This window comes from Mus pahari, chromosome 15 (assembly GCF_900095145.1).
Source record: "Mus pahari chromosome 15, PAHARI_EIJ_v1.1, whole genome shotgun sequence".
Classification (NCBI taxonomy): domain Eukaryota; kingdom Metazoa; phylum Chordata; class Mammalia; order Rodentia; family Muridae; genus Mus; species Mus pahari.
Window position 1 is genome coordinate 57,645,531 of NC_034604.1, and position 18,005 is coordinate 57,663,535.

The following is an 18,005-nucleotide window of genomic DNA, read 5'->3' on the forward strand; positions in this document are numbered from 1 at the left end:
ACACTGTAAAATGTAATACAGAATTTCAGTCTGTACTGAGTTGAGGGAGAGCGCCTTGGTGTGTCCAGAGCCAGTGGCCAGGAGTAAGGCTTAGTGTTTGCGAATCAGAGAGAAGACTTTTCCTTTTAGTTCCTTATAACCTCTAATCTCTCAAAGTAGCTGGGCTTTACAATGTTTTAAACACTATAGACCAGTAAAATTTCTAAAATCTCAATATTTGAGGAAATTAAGTATGGTTTCAAATTTTTTGTTTTGTCTCATACAAACATTAGAAAATATTATTGCAGACATAACTTTATTTAAAATTCCATTAAAAGTGTAAGAGGTAGTAAGGCTATTATTACCGTACATAAGCATTCTCTCCAGTTCACTCAGTTCTCTTCTGGACACATATACTATTGTCTGTAATTTTTCTCATTTTATCTTAGAGCAGTGGGAACTGGGCCAGGGGCTAGGATAGGCTTGTAGGTCATTCTTGGAAACCAGGATGGGTTGACTCTACTGCACACACACAGCACAAAGCAGTTCTTGGTATTTTCCAAAGCCACAGTTGTGAAGGAAGCACTGAGCTAAGCCTGTGGCAGAGAAGAAAGTATGTTTTACAGTTTCACATGACCAAGGGAATGTTAAGGATTTACAAGGTTGAAAATTTAATGAATAAACAAAATTACCATTAAAGAGAAACCAAATGTCTGGGCTAGAGACCTGGAGATGTGGCTCGGCCACTAAGACAGTGTACTGCTCTTGTAGAGGGCCTACACAGGAGGACTCGAATCCCAGTTCTACATGGGAGACTTACACCTTCCTTTAAGTCCAGCTCCAGGGAGCCAATGCCCTCTTCTGACGTCCAGGAGGCCACAGCTACACACACACTTAAATCTAAAAAGCAAATAGAATAAGTTCAGAGGGTAGTACGTTTATTAAATCCTTGGCTCTAATTACTGTCTTACGTGGATGTGGCTAGTGTATGGTTCAGTGGCAGAATGTGTGCTTAGCATAAGTGAAGCCTGTCTTCAGTCCCTAGCACCATAGATGAGTGCAGGAGAGGGGGAAAGAGTAAGAAAGAAGAATCTCATTCCATTCTGCTGTACAAAGGTAAGACCGACAGAAGGAACCCCGTACCACTGTCCTCTGGAACCAGAGCCACACCCATCTCTATGTAATTCCCAGATCTGGTGGTGTTTTGTTAGTGTGAATGTTTTCTCTGCTTACCTGCACCTCTGATCAGCTCATTCCTACCTAGAATTCCTGCAGTTCCTTACAAATGCATTGCCGCCGCCGTTATTTCTGGTTAACAGTAGTCTTCAGCATCAAAAGGGTTAATTCAGTAAACTTTTGAGTTTCTTATTAATAGACTTAGAATTTAATGTGTGAAGATGAGCATTTCTCCACTTCACCTTTGATGCCATCCACATGGCTTCCCAGATCTGTGCAATTTGCACTGGCAGAATGGTTGGAATCCTGAACTCCTAAAGGCACTGACTGAAGTGGTGCAAAGGCCGGGGTGTGCCAGAGACCCTGTGTGTGCTGCTCACACCACGTGTGGGAAGAGCAGGCACTGTGATGGACCCCTTCCTGCCATTTTATTCAAGGTCACATGGTCACCTCTTCTAGGCTGCCCCGCCCACTGCCCCATAAGAGTGATGGCAAATACCAAGAACTCTTAATAGTTTTTTGTCCTCTGGGTTGTGAGGAAGCTGTCCTTAGCATCCCCAGATAGAGGCCCTTAGAGAGCAGCTAGGCTCCACCAGCACCATCTGTCACTTAGTGACAGCCTGCAGTGAGGGGAGATGGCAACTGAGATGGCCTAACACATGGTGTCTAGGAAACTTGTCCCCCTTTGCCTTAGGGCGCCCCGGAACTGAGACTGGAAGCCATTCTTGCTGGTGCTGTCCCTACTCTGTAGAGAGCAGCAGGCTGGGTCCCCTCTAGCTTCCTGGAAAGGTGGTAGGTTCCTTGCCATTTTGACCAACACTTTGAGGGGGACCTGCCCGGGAAGTGCACATGCAGTAGAGGCGGAGCTCAGTTCCATCATAGCTACATAGTGCGCTCAGTGCTGGGGAAGTCTGAAGATACAGAGTCACAAGAACCACACTTCCTGGCGGCAGGCCCCTGGCCCGGCTAACACAGGAAAGGGAAATGCACAGGAATGTTCATATGTAGATGAGTCCTGTGATCAAAAACACGAAAGTGGCCAGAATGCAGAGGATAGTTGGTTACTTTTTTTTAAAGAAATGTAAATTAATTCTTTGTTCCAAAAGTAAAACATAAAGGTTCACCAGTTCATTGACTGGGTATGGGTAAGTTTATGTCTCATATGAAGTATTTTTTTTTTTGGAGTACTTTTTTTTCAGAGACTTCTGAGTATGTTTTTTAGTTTGTTTTGTGTGTCAGCTTGACACAAGCTGGAGTTATCACAGAGAAAGGAGTTTCAGTTGAAGAAATGCCTCCATGAGATCTAGCTGTAAGGCATTTTCTCAATTAGTGATCAAGGGGGAAAGGGCCCCTTGTGGGTGGTGCCATCCCACAAGACTGGTAGTCTTGGGTTCTATAAGAGAGCAAGCTGAGCAAGCCAGGGGAAGCAAGCCAGTAAAGAACATCCCTCCGTGGCCTCTGCATCAGCTCCTGCTTCCTGACCTGCTTGAGTTCCAGTCCTGACTTCCTTTGGTGATGAACAGCAATGTGGAAGTATAAGCTGAATAAACCCTTTCCTCCCCAGATTGCTTCTTGATTGTGATGTTTTGTGCAGGAATAGAAACCCTGACTAAGACAGTGCATAAGTAATTAACCACAGTCATGGCTGCTTTGTCATTGTGACACAGGGTTGGTGGCTGTGTCTGTGGATGCAGTGTTCAGCAGGAAAGACAATGGATCCATCAGATAGCAGTTTTATTTTGTCTTGTTTTTTAAAGGTTTTTTTCTTTAGCAAAAGTCTTGGTTTCATTGTGGCACTTCCAGACGTTTTCATGGTTTTGTTGCTTGTCCTGCTTCATCCTTTCCTTGTCCTGCTTCCTCCCTCTGCAGGTCTCCTCCCCATCCCGGGCACACCCCGCCTGTTTGCAGTTTGTTTATTGTGTGGAGGTATGGGGTGGAGGTGGAGGTGCCATACCACAGCACAGTGCAGTGCCAGAAGTCAGCTTGCATGAGTCACTTTTTCTCCTCAGCCCTGGGATCCCCTCAGCTGCCTAGATCCACAACAGGAGCCTCTGTCCCCTCTGCCTTCACGTCCCATGTCCTCTGTTAGCCCACCCCAGCCCCCAAAGACAAAGACACCCTTCTGCTTTCATGGTTCCTTTTCTAGTTTCATGACCTACACCCACACCCCTGGAAGCATGTATAAAAATCAAATAGAAAGGGTGCATACGAGAGAAAATATGGCGTTTGTTTTCCTTAATTTGAGTTACTTCACTTAACATGCTTTCTATCTTCCTACACATATCACAGTTTCATTTTTCCTTATAAGTGAATAAAACTACATTGCATGTATGCACCACATTTTATTTATTAAGTTTACCCAACAGATTCTTAAAAGGTTCTGTGACTACGAAGTTCAGAACCACTTAGTGTACAGAACTCATCCATAGACTCAGACTTATAGAACATTTCTTTTTCACCTCCGTTTCAAGCCATTCTACTTAATAGCTGACTATTTAAGATTAAGTAAATATTTTTGTGTGTATCAGATATATTAAAGTTTATGCAGCATGTTCTTTTTAGAAAATGGAAGGATTGGGCTGGTGAGATGGCTCAGCATGTAAAGGTACTTGCTACCCAGCCTGGTCACTTGGGTTTGATTCCCAGAACTCACATAGTAAACAGAGAGAACCATCCCGCAGATGTTGTCTCTGACCACACACACACACACACACACACACACACACACAATAAATAAATAAATAAATAAATAAATAAATAAATAAATAAGTAAATAAGTAAGGAGCGGGAGCTGTAGGAGAAGAGAGAGGTGGATGGAGGGAAGGAGGCAAATTTTAAACAGCAGAGACTGACTGAGCATGGTCTTCAGAAGTCCGGCCCACCGTGTTTGAGCACTTACCAGGGTAGTTGACTGGGTAATGTATTCTGTAGCATAAGCACAGTCCACACTTGGATCTTTTACCAGAGAGTACCATCTTTGTCACTACTGCATAGACAAGGACACTGAGACCCAGTGAATAACTGAGGTCCCAGTCTCTAAGTTAGAAAAGCATGGCTAGTGCTTGCTTCGGCAGCACATGTACTAAAGTTGGAACAATACAGAGAAGATTAGCATGGCGCCTGCGCAAGGATGACACGCAAATTCGTGAAGAAAAGCATGGCTAATCTTCTGTGTGCCTCTCTCAGCAAGTTGTATGCTCTGTGATTTCAGAACTGCTTTGTAACTTCCCCTCTGGAGAACAAACAAAAGACTATCTTCAAGATTAGTTTCCTTAGCCTCAGGTGCTATCGTATGCCTTTAATTCCATCACCTGGGAGGCAGAAACAGGCAGATCTCTGTGCCTTTAAGGCCAGCCTGGTTCCAAGACAGACAGACAGACAAGAAAATCTGGATAGACAGGATAGAGAAAATCTGTCTGAAAAAGAAAAATGAAACAACAATACAAAACAATTAAATAAGTTAAATTGCTATAATTTCTAATTGTTTTCTTTTGAATGTCAGAGCGCTCTTTCAACAGGCCTTTGCAGTTCGTGACCACTGAGCACACAGAACAGACTGTACAAGGCTCAGCCTTAGGCATATATGTCAGCACGGGCAAAGCTGGGTTACTTGATCAGATTTAGAAATTATATTATGCTATGTTTATATTTGTAAAATAAACTTGTGTAAAGAATGTTATAAATGGCACCAGAATGTGGAAAGAAATGTCTCAAATCTCAAATCTTACGTTCTGACCTTACCTCTAAAGTCAAGTCTCACTGATGCGTTTGAATATGACCTGTGATAGATGACACAATTGAAAAGTTAAAATTGTTAAAATCCTACATTACGTGATTTGAATCAGCTTTTGAAATTTGTAATACTGAGCTGAAAGTAGCATTGAAGGGGAGCTAGGCTATTCGTGTTTTAATATAGAAGTATTTGTATATAAAAATTATGTAATTAAGCAGTGAAGAATATACTATAAAACACTGTAACCTAACTTTTCTCTTAACAGTATGTAGCTAAATAAAATATAACTTCAAAATCTTTTATGATTTTATCATTCAAACCCTTTTGGGGAAAATGTTGAAGTATACTTATATTTGCAAAGTATACTTAATATTCTGTTTTTTATTTTTTAGGCAAGGCACTTACATATCTTCTGCTACAGCCACCAAGTCCCAAACTTCCTCCTCATAGCACCATCCGGAGAACTGCCATTGACCTGATTGGGCGAGGGTTCACTGTATGGGAGCCCTACATGGATGTGTCTGCTGTCCTGATGGGGCTGCTGGAGCTCTGTGCAGACGCCGAGAAACAACTTGCCAAGTACGTGTGGGCTCCAGTGGGCTAGCGTGTTGTTGTTGGAAGTGAAGAAAGTGTTGGTTATCCTCCAGAAACCTCAGCAGTAAATTGACTGGGTGCAGTGGCCGTTCTTGTAGCCACAAATCAGCATGCCAAGGCAGGGGGATTGTTGTAAGTTCAAAGCCAAACAGGGCTAGACAGTGATACCCTGTCTCAAAAGCAAAAACAATACAAAACTCAATAGAAAATTGAGATGTAGCCTTGAGACAGTGAATGGTCTGTGATATAATTTTCAAACTGTTTATTATACCTTGAGACATTACTGATAAATAATTATATAAACATACTGTTTAAAGGAAATTGATATACATACTTTGTACTAAATCAAAAATGTTTTAGTAGTAGAAGATGGAGCTAGATAATTTGGAGAATTTCTGTTAATGTTTAAATTAACTTTATTGGAGTTTCTTTTGCATATAGTCAGTGACAGGTTAAATGAAGATTGTAGTTGGGACGGTAGGATGGATCAGCAGGCAAAGGTGGCTGCCACCAAGCCTGACTGATGATCTGAGTTCAATCCCTGGGCCCACATGGTGGAAGAAAAGAACCAACTCCTGCAAGTTGTCCTCTGACCTACACTGATGCACTGGTTTTGTGTGTGTGTGTGTGTGTGTGTGTATGCACATGCGTGCGCGCGCACGAGCGTGCATGCGCACATACCCACACACGTATGCACACACAGACAGTAAATGAAATCCATTTAAATACAGTATAATCCTCATTATAAAAATAAAGAGGAAAAGTAACCTGGAAGAGTTGCTAACCTGACATAAGTGGAACACATCTTTGTGAATTGGCTAGGAGCTGTGGTACTAAAGATGGACATTGGTACTGTCTTAAACCCAGTCTCTTGATTCCAGAAAACCTTGCCTCTCTTGGGTGTGTTATCCAAGTGGCCTACAATTGATGATTATCACCACAAGTAAACTGACAGTGTACAACCATCACAGCCACCTAGTTCCCAATAGTGCTAACCCCTTGTCTATTAAGCAGTTTCTCCCCATGCCACTGTCTTCATGCTTTAGGAAACACTGCATCCTTTCTTAAATTTTCACCGAAATGGAGCCTTGCATCCTGTGGTATTTTATGGTTGACTTTTTTCACTTAATCCCTCATACAGAGTCCATCCGTGTTGTAGCATGCTTCACTGTGTTATTTTGTATTTGAACTGAATTCCATCACACTTTTGGTAATGATGTCTTGCTTATTTGTCCATGTGTGTTTATGTGAGAAGTTGGGATTACTAGGCCATGGGATAGTCCTGTGTTTGAGAGTTCCAGGAACTGCTACACAGTTCTTCCTGGTGACTCAGTTCTCACTCCCTCCAGCGCTGTGTATACAAGATCTTCACTTCTCTGTCCACTTTTTAAAGCATCTCATCCTAGTGGATATAAAGTGATAGAAAGTCCTAGAATTGTCATGGCTGGCTTTGTAGACAACTAAAGTGAGCTGCTCTTGGCTTCATGGCTGCTTTCCCTTAGGCCCTGGTCCCTCCAGCTGCAGCATGGAAGGTCCTGCTGTCCTTCTGCTAGAGAACAGTGCTGCGGCTGTCTGCAGATTGGCTGTCCATTGCCCAGCGCCCTAGGTTAACTGGAATGAAGGGGTGTTCAGTGCAAGCCTCGTCAGCAGCTTTCCTCTCTGCCCTCTGGGCACACCTCCATGTGTTCTAATCTCACCCCTAAGTCTCCCTCGCTACATGATTGGAAAATAAAGTATTGTTTCAGAAGGTTGATGCTAAATGAGTTTATGTTCACAAAGAACTTAGAGGAGCGGGGAGGACATCCTAAGTGTTTTAATTTCAAATCTTGGTTAGTATGATAAAACATCATCCATAACCTTAGCTTCCTGCTGACTTGCTGTTGTGTGCCCAAGGGAGACCGCAGCATAGGCTGCTGCTGCTGAAGGTCTCTTGGTTTGGCTTGAGAAGCATGCAATATTTTCATTATCTAAAAATATGGTTTGTTTTCAAATCTCATCAAACACAATTTCACAAGTTTTTATATTCTTTTGTTACCTGGAGATTTTCATTTTAGTTTTAGCATTTACAATTTTGTTTTTTTTAAATAAGTTTATTTCAAACTTATATCAGCAAAGAAAATGTAAATGTATGTGTGTGTGTGTGTGTGTGTATATATATATATATATATATATATATATATATATATATATGCTTTATCTACAGACAGTATGTCGAGAGACATAAATCCCATAGTTCGCAGTAGGTAATTTAAATCTTGCTATTACATCCTTTCTGTCACGAAGATTAGTATGACTTTCTCTACCCAGCTTTGAAGAAATGAATGTATCAGCGTGTAGCCTTGAGGAGGCCAGTGGACTTTTCATCATGACAAATTGCATAATAAGCAAGAAAATGTTTGCTTATTAATCTCTAACAAGATTTAGATTGAAAATGGCCTGTTACATGCGTGGCCCACTTGGTGCAGGCTGGAGTATGGAGATGGGGAGGCAGAAGCAGAGCAGCGGGGCACACAGCAGCTAAAGGGCAGCTCTCACCCTCCCCAACCCTCATGTCTGGCTGTGGTGGGTTTACTGTGGACACAGTAGCTGGGCTCCAGGGCCCCTGCTACCCTGCTCTGTCCATGGTGCCAAGCTTGCCACGTGAAATTGCTTTTACACTGGAAAAGTGCTTACAATTTTAGTTGATATTTCTGGAAAGAGCAAATAGCAAATATTTTCTTCTTTATTTTTATAAGATTATGAGGGCAGGCTTAGGGATTCTCTCTCTCTCTCTCTCTCTCTCTCTCTCTCTCTCTCTCTCTCTCTCTCTCTCATACTGACACTCCCTGTCAGAATTGACTTCTGAGTTTTTCTATGCCGCGAGGTCAATAGAGTGTTTTCCAAGAATTCTCGACACCTTACTCTAGAATTCTGACTCACGCTTTGCCTGGCCTGGCAGCAGCCCTTATTTCTGGTGTTTTTGGATATTTTGCTGAGGGGTGCCTATTATCTAGCACTGGCCCTTTCACATATCAGTTATTTCTAGTTTCCAGCAGAATCAAATGAAGGTCCTGTCTCCTGATGTCCAGGACTCTGAGGACGTGGGAGTTGTAAGGGGAGGACAGGCCTGTTGAGATGAGTTTGCAGGAGAAGCAGAAGGTGTGCCTGCATTTTCACATCAGAATATTGTGTGGAGAAGAGCAATGGTGCCCAACAGAGCAGCCACAGGCCATGGCTTTAAGCATAGCTGAGTGAGTCCTCCTCACTGACCTCTCAGCAGGATGCAAACTGGGATTCACCCATCAAACCCACAGCTGCTTCCTGCCAGCTGTCCTGGGGAAGCAGAGTGAAGGCTAGATACAAGATGGGTTTAAGCTTTTCCTTTAGAAACAGGTTGTTACAGGAAGCTCCTTGCTGTACCACCTACCATGTATGTGTACACTAAGGTAAGATGGATCTGTAGGTTTAAAGAACAGCCTTTGGTATTGATACTGTGTGCACTGGGATCCACCTCTTAGAGCTCTTAGTATAATTAATAAATAATTTAAGAGTGGACGCAAGTGGAAGCTCAAGGACAGTTTTATTGGAGTGTAAAAGAGAACCCCCATGGCAGGCAAGCTGTAAATCTCTGCTGCTTCCTGGAGAACTGGGGGGGGGGGGTGCAGTGGGTATCATGACAGACAGACAAGCAGCCACATAGTTGGAGAGAGCTTTAGGGAAATAGTAAGCAAGCCTAAAATGCCTGAGAGTCCTGATGTGTTAAGGAATGCCTGCAATAGAGGGAAGAGAAGGGAAGTTCAGGGTTTGAGTAACTCAGGCGAGTGGGCAGATCTACCAAGCCGCATGGCTGCAGTGAGCTGCTGTTCTAGGGTGGGGGTTCTGGGAAGGAAAATTACATTACGGTGTTCCCTTAAAGGACTTAGTGCACCTATCTCTTAATGTGAACCATGGCTTAATGTAAACTCTCCCCCAGGGGTGATCTCTTAGCTAAGTATTTGACCTGGCAAAACTGGAGCATTAGGTCCCAGGCCAGACAGTCTGTTGCCTTACAAGAATGAGATTTTCCTTAGTGGACACTTACTGCTTACTCTAACACCTGCACCCCTAAGTCATGTAGGAACTAAATTAGAGATCAGAGCCTCCAAGCTTCTGTCCCTGGCTATGATGAGGCAGTCAAGTGGCTCGAGGACATTTTTTGGGTTTTAGTCTAGGAAAAAACAAACAAACAAACAGACAAAAAAACCAGTTACGTGTCTTGGAAGTCTTTATCCTAAACTGCCTATCTAATTTCTACTTCCTGTTGGGCCTCTGTTTGCTTACACTACCAGCATGCAGTGCTCCTCGGGCTGGACTGCTGCACTTCCGTTTAGGAATACAGAAGCCCTAGGCACTAAACATGATTCCCCCCCATTTTGCAAGTGTACACACCAAGATATAGTGTATGAATCTGTGAGAGACACCATTTCTTGTTTTCTAGATGGTAAAAAAATTACTAGATTTAATTTCAGATCTAGCTTCAAAAGCTAAAGCTAAAGATGATTAAAAATCTTAATGCCTGCAAAATTAAAGACATCTTAAATAAAGATTACAAAAATGGTAAGGGCAGAATTTCAAGTGTACTTTTAGATTTTATATTTAATGAAATTTTCATTAAGGATTTTGTACCTTATAGAAATTTAAATTTTTGTTTAAATATCACTCAATTATTTTTTTAAACATAGAACACTTCACAATTTTTTTTTTGCCAACCTTAACCAGGAGCTATTCTAATCTTCTCTGTGTGGTTCCAATTTTAATATATATGCTGCCAAAGCAAGCACTCATCAGTGTATTGGTAGACAGTGATGGAACCAGTCAGCTTTAATAAAACCATACTTTATATATGGTAGTCTCCATCAGCTGCGTCTGGCCCAGTATACTCAAAATGCTACCTGACTTCTATATATTAATCGTAAAGAGAGGTAGGTGACTTCACCCAAGGACTGGGCCCACCCCTTGGGACTCTCAGCTCCCATTGCACAGCCCCTGTACTTCAGGCTTGTGTTGTTTGTTTGGTAAGTGAGCTACAGGTAGTGTCTTTATTCAGTGTGAACTGTATAATAACATATAGAGGCTATACTTTTCTGGAGTAATTGATGAGCCACCTAGTTAATTGTAATAAAAACTAGAGACACAGTTTTTTTGCTTTCCTTTGTTTTGTTTTGTTTTGCTTTGTTTTGAGAACTCCTTTAAAAAAAAAAAAAAGATGTGTGTGTGGGTCTGTATACACTGATGGAGTGTTAGAGATGGTGTATAAATTCTACTTCATAGACAAGCAGAAAACTCCTATGCTGTTGGAAGACTAGACTCCTGCCTGGCTTTGTGCGACCTGTGATTAGGATTCTATCTGCCTAGGTCACAGTGTAGGGCCTTTATTGTGAAAGAAGAGTGGAGCACAGCAGCTGCAGAGGGGCCACGCTCATCATGTGCTGGACAGCTGAGGACATGAGCGGATTACAGAGAGCCTATTGCTTTTGGGGTATTGTCACAGCTTACCAAACACAAATGGGGAAACAGAGTGACTGGAAGCCACGAACCTTTGGTATACAGAGAAGCACCATACATTGCAAAGGTTCCATTTGAACTATATAGAGTTAGAGAGAAGAATTGAGTAGTTTGACTCAAACTTAACCATATCTGTTAAGTTAGAGGGATAGAGAGAAACACTCTAAAAATGCAAACATGCTTTAGAATTCTATATTGGACAGTTCCTCTGTTCAGAAAATTTCATTTATAAGGGTTTATAATCCGAGGAAGCCCTTTACACAGACAGGGTTAGCATAGTTTTTTATTTTCTGTAAATATATGCAGCTAACATGTTTGGAAGGGTAGGAAAAATTTCTATCTTTGAGCTTTGGAAATAAATTCTGCCTTAAGTTATAAAATGAAGCTCTAGGCACCAATGGGATGGCTCAGTATATACTTGCTGACCAGTGATGCAAGCCAGGTGCATACCCAGAACCTGAGTAAGAGCAGAAGGGATGAAGCAACTCCAAACCTGTCCTGTGACCTCTATGACATGCCATAGCATGCATGTCACACATGCACACACATACACACACACACACACATGCACACACATAATGAGGAGGAGGGGAAGAAAATTATTTTCAAAAGTGAAGTTTCGGGGTTGGGGATTTAGCTCAGTGGTTTCAACTTAACACGAAGGAGTTGCATATTCTTTATTAAGTTGTAAACGAACATTAACACAGTAGTGTTCCTAGGAAAGTGTAGGGTGGAAGTCCTGGGTGTTATGTAACTAAGCATGTGCTTAAAACATTGTAGCTTTCTTTGTTCTGATGGCAACTGTTTTCAAGGCCTTATTACTGATGACTAAGATATGAAGGCTATTTGCAGAAATAGTAATGTTTTCTCCTAGAATATATCCATACATTATTCCCTAATTTGACAGAGAAATTTTAGATGGTAACATTTTTACCAAAATGTTTTTTTTTCTGTAAATTTTAAAATGAGTTTCCTAAAATGGAACAGTCTTGGGATTGGATTAATAAACAATCATGAGAAGAGTGAGCTCAGCCTAAGGGGGACTATTTTTCTATTCATGTTATTTATCTACAATGTGGTTGGACCCTGGTGTTTATGATTGGAAAGGTGGAGGGAAATGCTGAGTAAGATAGTCTGTGGTATCCAATTTCCTTAGAATAAAGACTAAAACCAAAGGCCTATCCTATAAGTCTGTAAAACAAAGGGTTTACACAACAGCCCATGGGCAGGGTCAAGAGAACAGAGTAAGGCTAGGTTTACACAGAGATTCCAGAAACAGACACATAGTCCTCTCCCTTTTATCAAGGTAGAATCTCACATTAAGATTTGTAGCATACAAATAAGAGAAGCCTAAACATGACTAAGCAGATACCTGTGGGATACGATGATGAGTCAGGTGCACATAAGTCTAAGGATGCTCTGGCTGGGTCATTTGTAGATCTGTTTTTAGCTTTGAGATTTCTCTGGACTGATTTCCTGAGGCTGCACCGCATCACACCTGCACCATCCGAGTGTGGTGCCTTTACCACATCTTCAGCATTGTTGTCAGGTGGGTTTTTCATTTTGGACTTCTGACTAGTGTACGATGAAATCTCAACGTAGTTTCAATTTTCATTTAGAACTGGTTATTAAAGATATTGAGCATTTATAAAGATTTTTTTTAGCCATTTTCATTTATTCTTTTAAGAATTCTCTGTTCAGATCCATAGCTCATTTTTAAACTGGTATTTGTCTTCTTGATTCTCTGTTTTTTGTGTTCTTTATATACTCTGGAAGGTAATCCCAGCTCTGAATCTTTAGATTTGGCATACCATCTAAAGTAACCACAGAGACCATAAAAGTAGAAAAGGACTGTAGTGAGAAACAGGGAAGGAAGGGGGCTCTAGAAGGGGAATCAATACAAAGGGATTATGTACATGGGGCTCTCTGTAGGCACAGCTCAACCTCTGTATGTTCAAGGAATTGTATGGGTGCTCCTCAGCGGGGCCTTACCGTCAGTTTTTGGAGGCAAACTTATTGTCTTGGCTACTGCCTGCATTATTTGGGGATTTCCCATAGGACCCCTTTGGCCAACAACTCAATTAGATGTAATGCAATCCTGGGACTGGAAGCATTGTTTGGTGACGAGATGTCCAGTTGGGGCTCTCTCTCCCCCATTACTAGGCAATTTTATTTAGATTGTGTGTGTGCGAGCGTGTGTGTGTGTGTGTGTGTGTGTGTGTGTGTGTGTGTGTGTAGAAGCTTCTATTGTATTAGGTTTTCATTATAACCCTCAAACAGTTCTAAATTTTAGCATCTCCATGTTTCCTCCCTTGTCACCCTCTTTTGCTTTCCCTGTCTACTTGATTCTCACATTTTAGAACCCCCCTCATCTATCCATAGTTACCTATTCTATTACCCTTTCCAAAGGAGACATAGCTATGTGCCCTGCCCCACTCTCCCTACCCTATACCTGATTTCTGTGGTTCTTTGATTGTAGCTTGGCATCATTGATTTAACAGTTACTATCTGCATATAAGAAAACACATCCCGTATTTGTCATTCAAGGTCTGGATTACTTCACCAAGGACTATTTTTTTCTCATCCTATACTCTTACCTGGGAATTTCATTTTTTTAAAGAGTTGTGTAATACTCCCCATATAAACATACCACATTTTCTTTATCCATTCTTCCATTGAGAGACATCTAGGTGTTTCCAGTTTCTGGTTATTATGAATAGAGCAGCAGTGAACATGGGTGAGCAAGGGTCTATGTGAAAGGACAAAATATGTCCAGTTGAGACTCTGTCTCCTCCATTACTTGGGTATATGCCCAAGAGAGGTATAGATGAATCTTCAGGTAGATTGAGTCTTCCTGAGGAAGGGCCACACTGATATTCATAGTTGGTGTACACATTTGCATTCCCACCAGCAGTGAAAGAGTATTCCCTTACTCTAAATCCCTGTCACCATGAGCAGTCACTTGTGTTCCTGCTCTGAGCCTTTCTGACAGGTGTAAGATGAAATCTCAGAGTAGATTTGCTTTCCATTTCCCTCATAGCTGAGGATGGATGCTGAACATTTCTTGAAGTTTTTCTCAGCCATTTGAGTTCCTCTTTTGAGAATTCTCTGTTTAGATTTGTACCCCATTTTAAATTGGGTATTTATTTTTTGATATCTAATTTTTGGGTACTTTCTATGTTTTGGATATTAGCTCTTTATCAGATGTTTATTTGGTAAAAGTCTTTTTCCTGTTCTGAAGGCTGCCACTTTGTGTGAATGACAGTGTCCTTTGCCGTACAGAAGCTTTTCAGTTTCATGAGATTTCATTTATTAATTGTTGATCTTATTGCCTGTGTCAACAGTATTCTACTCAGAACGTCTTTTCCTGTGCTGACGAGTTCAAGGCTATTTCCTACTTTCTCTTCTATCAGGCTCACTATGTCTGGATTTTCGTTTTTTCTTTCACTAACGTATTTATTTCGATTGTCTTTTGTTTCACTCTCTGTTAAAACCATGCAAACAGATTTGTGGGTATGCTGCTCCACTGGGCTTCCTGCCTGGCCACAGGAGGCAGCCTCTCCAGTTTCCATATCCCTAATGTGGTGAGTCACACAGCTGAGAATGCCCCCACCTATTCTTGGGTGCCTCCCCTGTCCCTGTCACTGTCTCTTCCAGGAGATGCCCTCTGCCTCCCCTCCTCATCCCCTGTCAGTTGCAGATTCCCATTCATTCTCATGGGCATCTGACCATCCCAGTCCAAGCCTGAAATCCCCCACTCATCATCCTGCTCCGTCACTCACTCTGCCCCTCACTCCACTGCCCTTGACAACATTCTCCCCGCCGAGTAAGACTCAAGCCTCCTTGCTTGTACCCTCCGTTTGGTTTTTTTGTTGAGGTCTTTCATCCACATGTAGTTGAGGTGTACAGCGTGATAAATATGCATCATCTGCATTCTTCTGCATGCAGCCATGTAGTTTGACCAGCACTGTTGGCTGAAGATGCTCTCTTTTTCCTAGTGTGTATTTCTGGCTTCTTCAATAGGTAGTTGTCTGGCTGGAGAGATGGCTCAGCAGTTAAGAATACTTACTGCTCTTCCAGAGGTCATGAGTTCAAATCCTAGCAACCACATGGTGGCTCATAACCATCTGTAATGGGATCTGATGCCCTCTTGTGGTGTGTCTGCAGATAACTACAGTGTACTTATATATAATAGATAGATAGATAGATAGATAGATAGATAGATAGATAGATAGACAGACAGATAGATGGATCTGTCTTTAATTTAAAAAAAAAAATAGGTAGTTGTCCATGGGGTTTGTGGACTTATGTCTAAGTGTTCAATTCTTTTCAGTCTGTCATTGTACTTGTTTTATGTCTGTAGCTCTTTAGTACAGGTTGAGATTGGGGATGGTGATGATGAAAAGACAAGAGTTGAGCTTTAGTAATTGAGGCTATGGAGGGTCTGAGAGTTTAGGAGTCTTCACACTCACAGCCAGGAGTCAGAGCCTTTTTCCTCCCTAGAAGTGAGGTGGGGCCACTGGAGGCGCTTAAGTTAGGAATTCATGAAATAGAGTCGATGGCTTGGAAAGATTTCTCTGGTGGTAGTGCAGTGTTTAGACTAGAGGACCTATCTCCTTCGTTATGCCCTGAGAACTTACAGCTTTTTTAACAAGGGGGCGGATCCCAGGACAATGGCAGAGCCCTGGTTCCCAAGCAGTAAGCCTGATGGTACTCTGTAGTCCTGCCTCAAACTTTAAGATACTGCTCGAGGGACTCACACAGATGTGCACAACAGCTCTTCCTCGGACGACCACTGTCCACCCAACCCAAAGGGCAGTGGAAAATATGTTTGATTCACTTTCTTTTCCATAGCCTATGGCACCTCTTCGGACTGCCCTTCACCAGACTTAATGGTTTTATTACTGTAATAAGTTTGGTAATTCTCCCAAATGTGCACGGTTGTTTGCTGATGTGAGAGAAGGCTAATATGTGGCTAGGCTTTTGATTTGAAGTTAGTGACCGCTTTACGTTCTCTTGGCTTTCTTTCATTTTATAACTGTACAGTGTCGGTCATTACCAGGAGCAGCTACTGTCCACATATGGCTCTTTCTCCCCTTTTCCTTCCTTTTCTTTCTTCCACTTTTTCCTTTCCCACTAATAGTTTCTCCCTCATGCAAAGAGCTTAGACAGGGTAAAAGTGAGAGTTTTCTGCATTGCTGGAAGCCAGCCAGCCCCAGCAATCCTCCTTGAAGCTTGGGTTACAGGTATTTACTCTGATTCTGGGTTTTGGCATCCAAATTCTGGTCCTCATGATTGTGGAACAAGCCTTTTTTTACTGCTGAGTGGTCTCTCCAGCCCCAAGACTTCTTATTTAGCTGAATTTGATCTTTTGAAGAACTTTATGGATCCTAGTTCTGTTTCTTGTTATGATTAATCTCCTTTCAAGTATTATGGTCGCCCCAACTGATAGGGGTGCCCTGCTCTTCATGTAAACCACTCTTTTTTTCAAAACTTATTTTATTAGATATTTTCTTCATTTACATTTCAAATGCTATCCAGAATGTCCCCTATACCCTCCCTCCCCACCCTGCTCCCCTGCCCACCCACTCCCACTTCTTGGCCCTGGCGTTCCCCTGTATGGGGCATATAAAGTTTGCAAGACCAAGGGGCCTCTCTTCCCAACGATGGCTGACTAGGCCATCTTCTGCTATATATGCAGCTAGAGACACGAGCTCTGGGGGGTACTGATTAGTTCATATTGTTGTTTCACCCATAGGGTTGCAGACCCCTTCAGTTCCTTGGGTAATTTCTCTAGCTCCTCCATTGGGGTCTCTGTGTTCTTTCCTATAGATGACTATGGGCATCAACTTCTGTATTTGCCAGGCATTGGCATACCTCACAGAGATAGCTATATCAGTGTCCTTTCAGCATGATCTTGCTGGCATATGCAATAGTGTCTGCATTTGGTGGCTGATTGTGGGATGGACCCCCAGGTGGGGCAGTCTCTGGATGGTCTATCCTTTTGTCTTAGCTCCAAACTTTGTCTCTGACACTTCTTTCATGGGTATTTTATTCCCTATTTTAGGGAGGAATGAAGTATCCATGTGTTAGTCTTCCTTATTCTTGATTTTCTTGTCATGTAAACTACTCTTGACATTGACTAAAACAACTGAAACCCAAGTATCTCAGTGTATCCCTATAACCTTCTCTAAGCAATCCAGCCACTCAGCTGAGGCCATTTGGTCACGTTACCAATTCACTAATCTAGTTCACCAGCATCACCATGTCTCACTACTCTTTACTTTATACAAAGGTCCGTGATTCTGAAAGACAGGAATCTCCCTTAACTACAGAGACACATTCCGATATGCTGAGTTGATTCACACAACCATGGTAATCCCAAACTTTTTTTTTTAATTAGATATTTCCTTTATTTACATTTCAAATGTTATCCCCTTTCTTGCTTTCCCCTCCAAAAATCCCCTATCCCCTTACCCCTCCTCCTGCCCACCAACCCACCCACTTCCCGCTTCCTGGTCCTGGCAGTCCCCTACACTGAATCCCAAGCTTTTTATATGCAATCTTTTCCTTTACATATAGAACTGTGATACAGCTGAACTTTTAAATTATATACTATAAGACATTAGAAATAATAAAACTGAATAATCATAACTCATAGCATAATAAAAGCTATGTGATTATAGGTTCCCCACTAAAAATCTAATTGTCCTGTGTGTTCCCTGGTTGTCTTCCTTTGAGTGGGTGTGGTACCTGCGTGAAGAGACAGGTAAGATGGACTTCATAAGCACTGAGATGCAGTGTCATGTATTAACAGAGGGCTACCTGCGCACAAGCGCTGCTAGTAGCTCCACAGTGAACTAGCAAAGGTGCCTGCAAGGGCAGCGTATACTTGGTGTGTACTCAGGACAGAGACATGATCCACTTTCCAGGCAATCCACAGCATAAGATTCCATCACACGATTCTGAGTTTCATGCAGTTTAAAATCTTCATTATTGC

General features: G+C 42.0%; 1 protein-coding gene and 2 non-coding genes across 4 annotated transcripts in view; 2 read left to right on the top strand and 1 right to left on the bottom strand.

The window, feature by feature from the left end:
* Wdr7 (WD repeat domain 7) overlaps positions 1–18,005 on the top strand; it is a 277,721-nt gene that overhangs the window by 194,680 nt on the left and 65,036 nt on the right. For both annotated transcript variants that reach the window (XM_021215119.2, XM_021215120.2), the window contains one exon: positions 5,281–5,467. In XM_021215119.2, coding sequence (XP_021070778.1) covers positions 5,281–5,467 — 187 coding nt within the window. The remainder of the gene's footprint in view (positions 1–5,280; positions 5,468–18,005) is intronic.
* Positions 4,214–4,320, top strand: LOC115065567. Its single transcript, XR_003845335.1, has one exon. It is a non-coding gene; the product is annotated as a U6 spliceosomal RNA (small nuclear RNA).
* On the bottom strand, positions 10,173–10,281 carry LOC115065570. Its single transcript, XR_003845337.1, has one exon. It is a non-coding gene; the product is annotated as a U6 spliceosomal RNA (small nuclear RNA).